The 14,595-nt window shown below is 31.8% G+C and overlaps 2 protein-coding genes across 7 annotated transcripts; both read left to right on the top strand.

The window, feature by feature from the left end:
• Positions 1–3,129: 3,129 nt before the first annotated feature.
• On the top strand, positions 3,130–3,937 carry LOC100254540 (40S ribosomal protein S16-like). Its single transcript, XM_002281314.5, has one exon. The coding sequence runs from the start codon at positions 3,312–3,314 to the stop codon at positions 3,744–3,746; it is 435 nt and encodes a 144-aa protein (XP_002281350.1). The 5' UTR covers positions 3,130–3,311; the 3' UTR covers positions 3,747–3,937.
• Positions 3,938–7,529: 3,592 nt separating this feature from the next.
• Positions 7,530–14,594, top strand: LOC100259658 (RAN GTPase-activating protein 2). Of its 6 annotated transcripts, XM_010651577.3 has the most exons (3): positions 7,537–7,766; positions 8,453–8,566; positions 12,639–14,594. In XM_010651577.3, the coding sequence occupies exon 3, from the start codon at positions 12,662–12,664 to the stop codon at positions 14,279–14,281; it is 1,620 nt and encodes a 539-aa protein (XP_010649879.1). In that variant the 5' UTR covers positions 7,537–7,766; positions 8,453–8,566; positions 12,639–12,661; the 3' UTR covers positions 14,282–14,594. The 6 variants fall into 6 exon arrangements, with proteins under 6 accessions (XP_010649881.1, XP_010649879.1, XP_002281311.1 ...); XM_010651579.3 differs by lacking the exon at positions 8,453–8,566 and having other exon boundaries at positions 7,530–7,633; XM_002281275.4 differs by lacking the exon at positions 8,453–8,566.
• Position 14,595: the final 1 nt, after the last annotated feature.

The raw sequence follows: 14,595 nt of genomic DNA, 5'->3' as shown, positions 1-14,595 counted from the left end.
TTAAGACAAGTTCAAGATGGGTTTAAGTATGACTTTGTCTCATCCTACCCCAGTTATATATAATATTAAATAAAAATTATTTTAATTATTTTTTTTATTTTTATTTTTAATGAAAATAAATTATAAATATTTATAATATTTATTTAGTTATAAATTGTGTTTATTTTTTAATAGAGTTTATTATTTTAAAAGTAAAAAACGTTTAAAAAAATTAATTCCTATACCTACCCTACCCAATTTAATTAATTAATTTATTTATTTATTTTTTTGTCGGCGGGGATGGAAATTGTTTTAAATAAATAGAACTGATATGGGATGGGGGTGACCCATTCTGAACCCATCTCATTATCATTCCTAATCTTGATTAGCTTACAGTAATTATGTTTTATAGTTGATATTCATTAGGAATAAAAATATTTTCATTTATACCTACTGAAATTTGAAGCATTTTGTTTAAGACAAGTCACCGGGAACTCTAAGCATTTAGTGGGCAACATTTCGAGTTTTGGGTCAAAATGGCCCATATATACACAAAAAAATATTAAATCTAACCATTTTATAAAACTTATGTTTAAATTGGCCTCTTTGGTGTTATGTAAGAGCTATGTCATAGAAATATTTTTTTTTTTAAAAAATTTAGTTAAAGCCTCAATTGACAACTGAGATTTTAGTTTTTGAATTGAAACCGTAGTTGTCAATTGAGGTTTTATTTTTTAACTAAAGCCTTCATTTTTGAGCTAAAACCTCAATTGCCAACTGAGGCTTCAGTTAATTTTTTTTTTTTTTTAACTTTAAAATCTAATTAAAAACTATTAAATTATAGTTTATTATTGAAATTAAAAATATAGATTTTAATAATAAATTATTTATATTTAAGCTTAAGAATTTAGTATTACTTCAACAAACATAAATTGATAGATATAAGATATTATAAATGAATATTTTATTTATTAATAAATTAATAATCTTAAAATAATAAATTTATATAACATATAAATAAGATATAAAATTGTATAATTTATTGATTTAAGATATTTAATTTTTTTTTTTAAAGATATTAATTTATTTGTATTATGTCAAATTTATTCATAGGTTATCTCTTTGTGGAGGTATATGAGATTATATATGTTTTTTTTACTAGCATATAAATGTTTAGTGGGTATTTTTTGTGACTTTGATGAAACTACGAAAAATTATATTTTGTAGTAGACTTTTTCTAATTAATTTCATTAACTAATTTTGTTAAAAAATCTATATATAGAAACTTAAGAGTATACTATTATTTCAATAAAAATAAAATTGTCATAATACAAATAAATTAATATCTTAAATTAATAAATTATAAAATTTATATCTTATTTATATGTCATATAATTTTATTATTTTAAGATTATTAATTTATTGATAAATAAAATATTCATTTATCGTATTATATTTATCGATTTATGTTTATTGAAATAATCTAGATTTTTTAGTTTAAATATAAATAATTTATTATTAAAGTATATATTTTTAATTTCAGTAATAAGTTGTAATTTAATAGTTTTTAATTAAATTTGAAAGTAAAAAAAAAAAATTAACTGAAGCCTCAATTGGTAACTACGACTTAAGATTATACTATTATTTCAATAAACATAAATTTGTCATAATACAAATAAATTAATATCTTAAAAAATAACAAATTAAATATCTTAAATTAATAAATTATACAATTTTATATCTTATTTATATGTTATATAAATTTATTATTTTATGATTATTAATTTATAAATAAATAAAATATTCATTTATAATATCTTCTATATCAATTTATGTTTGTTGAAGTAAGCTTAAATATAAATAATTTATTATTAAATCATATATTTTTAATTTCAATAATAAATTATAATTTAATAGTTTTTAATTAAATTTTAAAGTAAAAAAAAAAATTAATTAAAGCCTCAGTTAACAATTGAGGCTTTAGTTAAAAAATAAAGCCTTAGTTGCTAATTGAGGTTTTAGTTAAAAAATGAAGTCTCAATTAGCAACTGCAGCTTTAGTTCAAAAATTGAAACCTGAGTTGGCAAATGTAGCTTCAGTTAAAAAATGAAACCTCAGTTGCCAATTAAGGCTTTTGTTAAAAAATAGTTTCAGTTGGTAACTGTAACTTTAGTTCAGAAATTAAGCCTCAGTTGTTAATTGAGGCTTTAACTAGAATTTTGAAAAAAAAGAAATATTTCTATGATATGACTCTTATGTGGCACCAAAGAGGCTAATGTAAACATACGTTTCATAAAGTGGTTACATCTAATATTTTTTTATATATATATATAAATGGGCCATTTTGACCTCATTTCAGATGGGGATTAGTTCTTTCCTTATATGGATAAAGGATCGTGGGAGAAGTTTTGGCTTAATTGAAGAAGGTTGAATTCAGTTGGATCCCTACATTTTTGCATAAATTTTCCAGTTATCTCTTAATATGCTCACAATTTACTCATATTATGGTTTTTTACCAAAGTGAAAAGTCCTCAATCTCATTTATCTCCTTAGTTTCATTTTTTTTTCTTTCTTTCTCGACTCTTTGTCCCGTTCTTTTACATTATCATGATTTCATTTTTTTTAGTGCAACCTTCGATTTAACTCTTTCTCTCTCTTTTTACCTTATACTTAGACAATGATTGTTTTTTGACTGAATAAAAAAAGTCAAAATATTTAACTTTTTTTATCAAGTGCAAAATAACTTATTATCGATAAATTCAGTATAATTATATTGGTTGATATCAATTTATATTTTTAATTGAATAGAAAAAATTAAATATTTTACATTTTTCTATTAAGTCAAAAAATAAACACCACCTTAATCTCTTTCTTTCTCCATCATGACATTTTACAAAAAATTTATCTTATCTCATAATGCCCTATCAAATGAAAAATTACAAAACAAACTAATATTGAAAATGAGCTATTTATACTAGTAATTTTTTGTGATCTTAAGGGTATTTTAGGCTATTTAAGTCAAGTATCCGATTTTTAAACATATTTAGTGTTTTATAATTAAAAGTATAGTTAAAAAATTATTTATTTTTTAAAATAATAATTAAAACACACTATATATGCAATTTCCACATGCTATATTACCCTAATGTGGTCTTTAGTGCTAGGACCAATCTCAACCGTTCATCGACAATGAAATTTAAATCAGATCATCCATGTCACGAAAAACCCTATCATACATATAAGTATAAAAAACCCTAAACATTTGTTTCTTTGGGTTCTAGGGTTCGAGAGAGACGCAAGAGCAGCAGTTGCAGTAGCAGGAGCAACCAACCATGGCGGCCCCAATCGAATCCGTACAATGCTTCGGCCGGAAAAAGACGGCTGTTGCTGTCACCTACTGCAAGCGCGGCAGAGGCCTGATCAAGATCAACGGATGTCCCATCGAGTTGATTGAGCCGGAGATCCTCCGTCACAAGGCCTACGAGCCCATCCTACTCCTCGGCCGCCACCGCTTCGCCGGCGTCGATATGAGGATAAGAGTCAAGGGTGGTGGTCACACCTCTCAGATCTACGCCATCCGCCAAAGTATCGCCAAGGCCTTGGTCGCCTTCTACCAGAAGTATGTGGACGAGCAGTCCAAGAAGGAGATCAAGGACATTCTTGTTCGCTATGATCGGACCCTGCTCGTGGCCGATCCAAGACGGTGCGAGCCCAAGAAGTTCGGTGGTCGTGGTGCTCGTGCCAGGTTCCAGAAATCTTACCGTTGAGGAATTAAGTTTCGAGGTGGTTTCGCTTTCATTTTGCAACGTTTGGTTTTTGAACTACTAATTCAGGTTTTAAATTTTGGTCAAGTTATTGGATGTTTTATTTTTTATATGGATTTTGGTGAATCTTTATGGATTAGGATTTGCTTTCTTAAAGGCAGATTGAATATGAGGTTTGTTGAATTATTTACGAATTAGGGTTTTATATTTGATAACTGATGCGTTGTTCTATGATACCGAAATTGATAATAGCACAATCCGTCGCGTGTTATAGACTAATTGTGGGTCTGGGTTTTCTTGAAATACTTTATTTTGTTGTTGAATGGCAATGCATTGAGGCATTGAAGGTGTCTTTGGTATGTGGAAATGAGAATGGAAAGGGGATGGGAATTGTGGTGAATCAGAATACCATATAGAAGAGAGGAATCAAATCCTAGTGAGAGTGGGTTTGGTTTCCCAGCTAATAAATTTTTTATTCCTATTCCCATTCTAAAACGCAATCCTAACACATTAATGATTGAGAAATGGAACCATCCTCTATTATAGCTTTACACCTGAGGATAATTTTTTTAGTAATACACAATCAGGTCAGAGTATGCGGTACTTGTGAAGTGTAAGGTTGAACCCAGTGCCGATGTGGAAGTGCCTGAGGTGTAGTTTTAGGCTATTGTCTTTGAGTTTGGCATGTCATTTTCAAATTCAAATTAATACTGCAAAAGCCAACTTGTAATTAGAAGTGGTTCAGGTTGTAGCATTCCACAGCATGGCTGCCTGCTCTATTGTAGCAGACACTTGGGCTCTTTTGGTTTTTTGGCCACCCTTTCACTCTCTGTTAGGGTTTCTGAGTGTGACTCGAGTTTTATAGTTTAACAGATCTGCCCCATTCTCAAAGACATCAATCCTTATGGGCCATGGTCTTTATTCATTTCATGACATCCTCATGGCCAAGATTTTGAGTCTGGGAGACTTAATTCTGCAGTATATGATGATTTGGTCATAGCTTACAGTTTTTGCTTTAAGATTTGAGATTATGGTTGTAATCAAAGCTTGGTAATTGTTGTTTGTGAAGTTGTCAAACTTTCCTCTTGCCTTGTTATGATTTACTTAGCTGCAAAGTTATGGTTTGCCAAGGTTGGGAGGATTATGGTGTTCCTCAATTTGTCGGGAGTTGTTTTGGGTTAATGGATTCATGTTTTATAATCAAATGGTAATCCTGCAACTAGATGTCAAGTGTTGATGATCCATATTACAGACCATTACTTCAGCCGGTCATGTTCCTATAATGTCGATGCCCACGGCCTCTATATATCATTTAAGGCATCCAAGTTCCACATGGGATATATGATTTTTGGGTTTTTCAATCTGCAGTGGTTGGACTAACCGGAGATATTGTTCCCCCATCCAAGTATTCTATCTCACTACATAGTCAGGTTTTGAATTATGGGCTTTGAATGTGTTCAGAGCTGTCTTGTGAATGTTGATGGCTTATTTTTCCAATAGGGATGAACCTATGGTGGCATTTCCTTGACCCAGCAAAATGAATGCGCCTTTTGATCATTTTGATCACTTGGATCACTTTAGGGTTTCATAGGTATTCCATTGGGATTGAGAATCCAGCTGTACAACTTGTAGCATGCTTTTCACCAGTAGAAATATTCTGGAAATTTGGTATATGCACCTAGAATCCAGCATGAAATGGGTTTAGTAAACAAAAAATAATGTGTCAAGTTCTGTTTGATGTTTATGTTGACAGCCCAAGTTACCCTGTTTGAAAGATACAGTGCCATGTTATGGATCATTCATCTTCACAATTTTCAAATGTTGGATGAACTTTGTAGTTGTTATTGATTTTTTGAAGTTTGGTCCTGCCTGTATTCTGAAGTGTACCCACCCTTCGACTAGGGATGGCAGTGATAATGGGTTGATTTTTTTTTTTCCCAATGTCCAGCCTAAAATAAATTAGAAGTAAATAAAAACAATTTATTAATTTTAATTGTTTTTTGTTATATATATATATATATATATATTTAAAAATATAGGATAAAAAAATGATTTTCTAATCTTTGATTTCCTATAAAATAATTAAATAATATTAAATCTATAATTTATTTCTTCTATTTTTTATTTTTTCCTACTTTACTTTTTCATCTTTTTTGGTTTCTATTTTCCTTCAAAATTTTCAAGACTCTGAAATAGGGTTACAAGTTACCATTATGTTACATTGGTAGCTCAAGAAGAAGAAGGGAAGCATGGCTTAGAGAGAGATGGTGGGCAATGTATGGCTAAAATATTGTCGAGTCCTTTTCAAAACTAGCAGGCTTTTATTATGGGCATGGCTCGTGAGAAGACCTACAAAGAGTATTTTTATACCTATCTATTGTCCTTCAAAAGGATGCTGTCCATTTATTCTATCTTCACCTTAGAACTCAGAGGACACATTTATAATGAACATGAATTTCATGACTCATTCAATTCAGCGCTCAAAATTTCTCTTCTAGGGAAAGGCGTGAGATGAGTCGTGACTTAATTTCCATTTTTATTTTTTTCGAGTAGTTTGTTGGGAAAAGATATTAAGAAAAATTATTATTTTTTTCGTATTTGGGTGTATTATGAAAAGTATGAAAAAAAAAATCAAATATGGTTAAAATTAGTTAAAAATTTGTGCATCTTCAAATAATTTAGGTTATTTTTTATTTCGAGAAAATTTTAGGAAAAATGTAAAGGAAATAAAAAAAGAAAAAAAAGAAAAGAAAAAAAAAGAGAAAATAGTTTTAAAGTTAGTGAATTATTTTGATTTGATATTTTAAATTTATTTCACTTATTTTAAACTTATTTATAAAAGACTAATTATATTTGTTTTTTTTTAATATTTTTCATAGGATAACCAGATATGAGCGAACCATTTTTTTTTTCTTTCCTTAATATTTTTGAAAATCAAATATAACTCTAATTTTTATACTAAGAAGTTAAATTAATTTAAAATATCATATAATATTGATTTAATTTTTTTTTTCTCTTTATTTTTCTCTTTATATATATATATATTTTAAATTTTACTAGAACCAAACCTAACCTAAAACACTTGGGAAATGTATCTAGGCTTGAACCAATGCAATAAAATGTTCTCAACCATTTTTTGAGCTTTTAAATATTTCTTTAAAAAAAGTTTTGTACTTAATGCTTTATTTTTATTTATTTTTATATTTATATAATTATTTTTAAAACACCTTATTTTTAAAACAATTCTAAAAAATATAATTTAAAAATAAACGAAAGCAAACATATTTTCATGTGTTTTTATTCTCAAAAAACAAAAAATAAAAAAATAAAAAACTATTCTTAAAAACAATTCCACACCATAGTTTTTGGAGTCAATATTGAACTTCACTTATAAGAAAATAAGGTTAAATAAAATGGTTACTTTTTTTTTTTGCCAATTTTAATAGTGTTCTCCTCTCATTTGGAAGTAATTCTTAAAAAATTAAAAAATACTTTCTAATATTTAGAATTGTTTTTATTTAAAATTAAATATTGAATAAAGTTTAAAATTTGCTTTTAAAATTTTGAAAAAAATCCTTTTTTTTTTTTTGGCATCTTATAATTAAAAGCACTTTCAAAATATATATATTTTTATATTCAAATATAAATAAATTTTATGAACAAAAGGCTTTGTAAAGGTTAAAAGAAACTAAAAATGAAAATAGATTATTAATGGAGTTGCTTAAGAACATCACTCTTTAGGATCTGTTAGCCTCCAACTAAAATTTAAATAAATGAAGTGTGTCGTTCTTTTAAGGCTTCCCAAACAGGCTCTTAACTCTTTGGCGAAGCAGCTGTATCATTACTGATTACTCCAACAAAAAGCTCTACTATTCGCTGCTTCATTTTCAGTTGAGTTGCACTTTTTCCCTCCACTTTCTCTCACTTTCTCGTCCTTCCCCAGCCATTCTTTCATTTCCTCATTATTATCCATTTAACTCTAGAGGACACCCACAACCCTACTAAAAAATTCAGGAAAAAAAGGTACATTTTCGCACTTTTTTTTTTCGGTCGCACTTTGCATTACATTTTTAGGGTTTCACGTGTTTTTTTTTTTTAAAAAAATTTTTGTTTTTTCAGTTCGGCAGAGTTGTTTGATTTCTGAGAAATCAGAAATTAGACTGGCATCGGCCCTCGTATGTTTCCTGGTTGTTTATTTTATTTGATTTTCCTACATTTCTCAGCAACCAACCTGTGCGTTAGAGTTTAGTCGCACTTAGTTCATTCACGTTCTGCAGTGGTCTTCCTGTTTTATTCAGGTTTCTAAATCTCTATGGTTTGAGGCGTTTGCCTTTTGGACTTGGATTTAACTTGGGAATCTTGTATTTTATTAGGGATCTATGACGTTTAATGCTTAAAGTTTGAATGTTTATGATGAATTTCTTGTAAAAGTTTGGCTCTTTTGGTAATGTTAAATGTCATTTACTGCATGTGCTGCATTCTGATCCTGGATCTTCCATGGGTTCGTTGAAGAACAACCCTTGTACATATTTCATCTCTGCCCTGTTGCTTCATTTTCCATGAGAATGAACTTCACTCTTTTCCATTTTTCTTTCCACATTATCCAACTTTATTGGCTCGTTCTTGGAACTGGATTTAAAAGGTTTATTTATATATATATATATATATATATATATATATATTTTAAATGAGCTTAAAACATTTTGTAGTTGGTAGATATATTTAGAGTCCACTTGCAGAGGGTAAGCATCAATGGAAGGAAAGGGGAGCATTTCTGTTTGTTTGACGAAATGAAAGGCTGCACTTCTCTTTCGGGACAGAAGGTGAAGAAAACAATAGATAAGGAACTGAAACTCATATTATTGTTCACAGGTTTTAGTGCAGATGCTTTCAAAATTCTCAGAGTTGGAGGAAATTTGATGTGATGGAGAAGTCTCTCCTTTTCTGTCATAACTTGAGTATTTCACCAAGCCAAATTGGGGAAATAGAAGCTTAAATTAAATTAAATCACAGGTTTTTAAATGCAGTGTTAGTTTCTCTTCCTATTCTTCATCTTCTGCTTCCACCATGCCAAATGGGGGAAATAAGAACTTAAATTAAATCTACCACTCTACTACCATTCATCTTCCATCTTCTTCTTCTCCACTGATGCAAATCTGGAAAATAGAAATTTAAATCAAATCTAATACTAACACCATTCTTCTTCTTTCACCAAGCCAAATGGGAGAAATAGAAATTTAAAATAAGAGGATATATTAACAGCATCTTAGAGAGGGCACACCATGGTACACACGATGTTTTCTTATTATTAGGGGAGATATACAAATATAATTAAATCTACTACTACTATTCTACTTCTTCTTTCCACCAAACCAAATGATTGAAATGGAAATTTAGATTAAATATAATTTTCTGTTTCCAAATCCTGGGCTTCAAAAGCGGTGTTAAGAGTCATTCCTTTTAGTTGTAATAGAACTTTGAATTAGACTTATTCAACATAAGTTTTCAGTTAATGTTCTTTTACTTATCTCATCTCTTACAAAATCAATTGTCCTTTCACTGTGCAAGAATACATGGAGCTTGGTATGTCTTCAAGTGTTATTTTGCTGATATTGTTGCCTTTATTCGATATTGGGTGGTTCATATCATTACTATACCTTCCCTCTTTATTGTGGGCTTATTATTTGCCAGTAGAGGCTTAGCTTATTTACTGTGAATCCAGGTCCAATTTTTATCAGGGTTAAGTATGGTATTTTCTCCACTGCTGAAGCTACTACTATTCCTCTTCTTGTCTCCACAAAGCTAAATGGGAGAAACAGAAAATTGAGTTAAATTTATTTTTCTGTTTCTAAATCCTGGTTTCGATTAGTATTAAGTGGGTTTTGTTCTTAGTGCTACTATTATTACTACTACTATTTAAAGACTTGTAACCCAAGTACACATAAAGTATGCAAGGCACACCAAGACCAAAGAAGGAAAAATTAAGCAACCAGCTCATGTTGCCCTAACAAAAGTGTGGTTTTAACTTGAGTACATAGGAAATATATAGGATGCACCAAGGCCAAAGAAAAATAACCCCATTTATGGAACCGATGAGGAATTCTAAAAGTTATAAGGAAAGGCAAAGCAGTCCCAGCAGGTGTAAGCATTATGTTTATCTATAAAGGATAGGTCTCCAACATGGAAAGCTATTTCTGGTATTTTGCTTCCCCTGTCTGTTGGTAGTTGTTTTCTCTTGTTCATGCTTTCCTGAGTGAGCAACTATAGGATTTAGCAATGAATGCAGGATCTTTTTCTGGGATGACATTAGAAGCTTATGTTATTAGTAATGACATGCATGATGGCTAATAGAGGTGTGGGTGCTTTCTGGAGGCAAGGCCATAGCTGGTGTTTTAATACAACTATTAGCCATTATTAACACATTTGTCTTATGTTCTTTCTCTGGTCTATAAGAGATATTATATCTAAAAGAAATTAATTGGAAGGAAAATAAAGGGAGGAGTTGGCTCCCATGTTCTCATTCATTATGGGGTTGTGTGCATTTTGTGGGATTGCTACTTGCTATTGGTGTTTTGGGCTGTGGTATTTGCTAATGTGTTTTCTGGTCCTTCATTTCTTAGTGAAGGATGCTCCATCAAGTCAACATGGTAGTTCTGTGGGTAATAGTAATTGTAGAGTCTGGACGACAATGTTGTTCAGTATTTTCCAGTGCCTATGAAAGGAGAGAAATTGGCGAATATTAAACGTGATGGAGATTTTGGATTTGATGCTGATATTATATTCCTTATATCTTCATTTGAGTGGTCGAAGGTCTATTTGGAGTATGAGAGTCTTCTTTTCTACATATTGTTGGGATGGGTTGAGCTTTTTGTTATTGAGCTTTGTGCTTTTTCTTTCCATTTCTTTTCTTTTTTTCCTTCAGTTGTTGTGCCTCCTTTTATTCTAAATGCCTTCTTGTGCCATCCATTTTTGGTGTTTATGAAAGGAGCAAAAATGGAGTAATTTTTTTAAGGATGGCACTGTTGGAACTGAATCTGAAAAATATACACATCAAATCTTTGTTTGAATGGTCAAAGGGCTGTTGCAGGATGAGGCCTTCATTTTCAATATATTATTGTTTGCTTGGATAAAATAATTAAGGGATGAGAAGTTTTTCAAAAAATTTAGAAGAATATAGTCCTGATACAACACAGTATTTAAAAACTTATGATACATGACAATAAATGCAATACAACATATTTTTCATGTGAACCATATGTATCAGCAGTATGTATCATATGCTTAATACACAATTCATATATGTATTGTATGTCAAGTATATCTCCTTATGGCATACATAATACAAGATTCATATGTATTAATTAATGTGAATGAACACATAACAGTGATTTCATACTAACATACCACATGATACAACAAATTTGAAAGAACACATTCTCTTATTAACAATATAGGTCATCAAATATGTATTGTAACCTAGCTAAATATTCTTATGATACACATAATACTGACTACACTTGGCAACGTTGACATTTGAATATTTTGATAATTTTTTTGAGAAATAAAATTTGAAAATATTTAAAAAAAATATATATTAGGGTTAATTTCACTCACTTCTGAGGTTTTGGCTAAATACACCTAGCCCCAATTAGATTTCATGAAATTTCAAACCAATGGAGGCTAGGTGTATTTGGCCAAAACCTTAGGGGAGGTGAGTGAAATTAACCCAAAAATATTGTTATGCTATGGTTTAAAAGCACTTTTGGTTGAAATAAAACATTAGAAGCTAGCTTTTCTTTCCTCTTTACTTTGCTATAAAAAAATAAAAAATCATTTTTCTGTGCTGAGGATTCTGTCTCATTTAAAACTTTTTTATTTATTTAAAAAATGGTTATTTTAAGGGGTTTTTTAAGGAGTTTCTAAATCTTTGATGCATACAAGTGTTTGTGTGTTGGGATAGGAAGCTTGAGAGATGATGAACTGAGAAAGTTAAAATCTTTTAAATAGCATATGTATTTTTCCATACAAATATATAGTTTTACTTCATGCATGTTCACGTGTATGTTTGCATTATTTTTGTGGGGTACTCGTTGGAGCTAAGAATTTTGTAAAAGTGGTATTTATTATTGAACTTATTTCATCAATTTGCTGATTAATTCAGGCATTAGATGTCATATTTGAAATAAGTTATATATTGCTTTATATTTCATTCTTTTGAAATCTGTATGCTTTGATACATAGTCTATTTTGTGAGCCAAAAATGAAAAAAGAAAAAAACTTCGAAAAATGAAAAAATGTTTGGTATAGGAAAAGGGGTGATACATGATAGAAGAAAGGGCAACATGATATATCACATAGCTTTCAAGCTGAGACTTTGAGAGCTTTTGTAACCCTAATTCAGTGTTTGATAGTGGATTGTCCCCCTTTCCTTCATGGAGTTAGTCACACTACCAAATTATAGGTTTGTCTCTGTATCTGGTTGTGGGTTATTTTATTTACTGCCTCTTCACCTATTTTTTGGGTTTAGCATTTATTAAAACCATACAAATATATAATTAACCTTTGCTGACATTTGGTATTGCATCATTCATCCTAAACTCTTGAAAAACTTATTTAATGTTTAACTTGGGTCTAATGGTCATTTTCACTGCTTATAGGCAAGCACATTTGGTTGAAGGGTAAAAAATACTGATCATAAGACACACTGTGGTTTCATGTGAGGTTACCTAAATTTGCCATTTTGAGAATTATGTACATGTTGTCAATCATTGATATGGTTAAATTCTATCTAATGAAACTAGATGATTCATGCCTGATTAGCTGGGGAGACTTTGTGTCAATCTATGTTCATATCTTGGTCTTCGTATTTATTGAAAAATTTTCACTTGATTGCAGCCCATATTGGTAGTTCCATTGCAATGGATACCACAACGATGAATCCAGAAGGCCGGGCATTTTCTATCAAACTATGGCCCCCTAGCCAGACCACTCGGCTACTGCTTGTGGAACGAATGGCAAACAATCTTTCCACTCCATCCATTTTCACTCGAAAGTATGGTAGTCTCAGCAAAGAGGAAGCAAGGGAGAATGCCAAACAGATCGAAGAAGTAGCTTTTTCCACTGCAAACCAACATTATGAAAAGGAGCCAGATGGTGATGGAGGTTCTGCAGTGCAGCTTTATGCCAAAGAATGCAGTAAGCTAATCCTCGAAGTTCTTAAAAGAGGCCCTATAACCAAGGTGGATGGAGAGGAGCCAACATCTAAGACATTTAATGAAGCCTGTGAAACTGTTTTTGATATATCTAAAGGCCAAAGAGCATTTGTTGAGGCAGAGGAAGCTGAGGAGCTTTTGAGGCCATTAAAAGAGCCAGGAAATTCTTATACTAAGATATGTTTCAGCAATCGAAGCTTTGGTTTAGGTGCAGCCCGTGTTGCAGAGCCTATCTTGGCTTCTCTCAAGGATCAGTTAAAGGAAGTGGACCTGTCAGATTTTATTGCTGGGAGATCGGAAGGGGAAGCTCTTGAAGTCATGGCTATATTTTCTGAGGCTCTTGAAGGTTGTGTTTTGAAGTCTCTGGACCTCTCAAACAATGCCTTGGGTGAGAAGGGTGTTAGGGCGTTTGGGGCGCTCCTGAAATCACAAAGTAGCTTGGAGGAGCTCTATTTAATGAATGATGGGATCTCAGAGGAAGCTGCTCGAGCAGTTTGTGAGTTAATCCCTTCTACTGAGAAGCTTAGGGTCCTTCAATTTCATAATAATATGACAGGAGATGAAGGGGCACTTGCTATTTCTGAGGTAGTGAAGCAGTCTCCCATGTTAGAGGATTTTCGATGTTCCTCTACAAGGATAGGCTCCGACGGAGGAGTTGCCTTATCTGAAGCTCTTCAGACCTTTACCAATCTGAAGAAGCTCGATCTGCGGGACAACATGTTTGGTGTAGAAGCTGGAGTTGCCCTTAGTAAAGCTCTTGCCAAGCATGCAGATCTTACCGAGGCTTACCTGAGCTACCTGAACTTGGAAGATGAGGGTGCAGTTGCTATAGCCAATGTTCTCAAGGAATCTGCTTCTGCACTGGAAGTCATGGAGATGGCTGGAAATGATATAACAGCTGAAGCTGCTCCTGCTTTAGCTGCTTGTATAGCAGCAAAGCAGCTTATCACAAAGCTGAACTTGGCCGAGAATGAACTGAGGGATGAAGGTGCCATCCAAATTAGCAAGGCATTGGAAGATGGCCATGCTCAATTGAAGGAAGTCGACTTGAGCTCCAATTTCATGAGAAGGGCTGGGGCTAGGTGCTTGGCTCGCGCTGTGGTGCATAAGCCTGGGTTAAAATTGCTCAACATTAATGGAAATTTCATCTCTGATGAGGGCATTGATGAGGTGAAGAGTATATTTAATGAATTTCCTAATGTTCTTGGATCCTTGGATGAGAATGACCCTGAAGGAGAAGATGATAACGAATCTGGAGAGGGTGAAGATGAAGGGGATGAATTAGAATCGAAATTGAAGAATCTTGAAGTCCATCAGGAAGACTAGTAAGGTCATATCAGATAATCAATCTTAGGTTCTGACTACAATTCAACCCTTGGAACACAATCCTGAACCATTTTATGTTTTACCACGTCATTTCTATGAACCTTATTATGCATGAGCACAACGAGGGCAGTAACTGAACCAGTAGCATGACATATCTTCTGTTAGCAATTTGATAGCATGCGTTGGCAATTAGTTTAGATCGATAGTTTCTTCTAGCCCCAGCTTTGCTGGACTTTGTGTGGAAGCTCCATCATTTAGTCATTGAATGCAAGGATTATATCTGAAAATAAATTCTTCTTGATGTTTCTAAAAAC

The sequence above is a fragment of the Vitis vinifera genome, chromosome 5 (assembly GCF_030704535.1).
Source record: "Vitis vinifera cultivar Pinot Noir 40024 chromosome 5, ASM3070453v1".
Classification (NCBI taxonomy): Eukaryota; Viridiplantae; Streptophyta; class Magnoliopsida; order Vitales; family Vitaceae; genus Vitis; species Vitis vinifera.
This window is presented reverse-complemented; position numbering and strand designations above follow the sequence as displayed.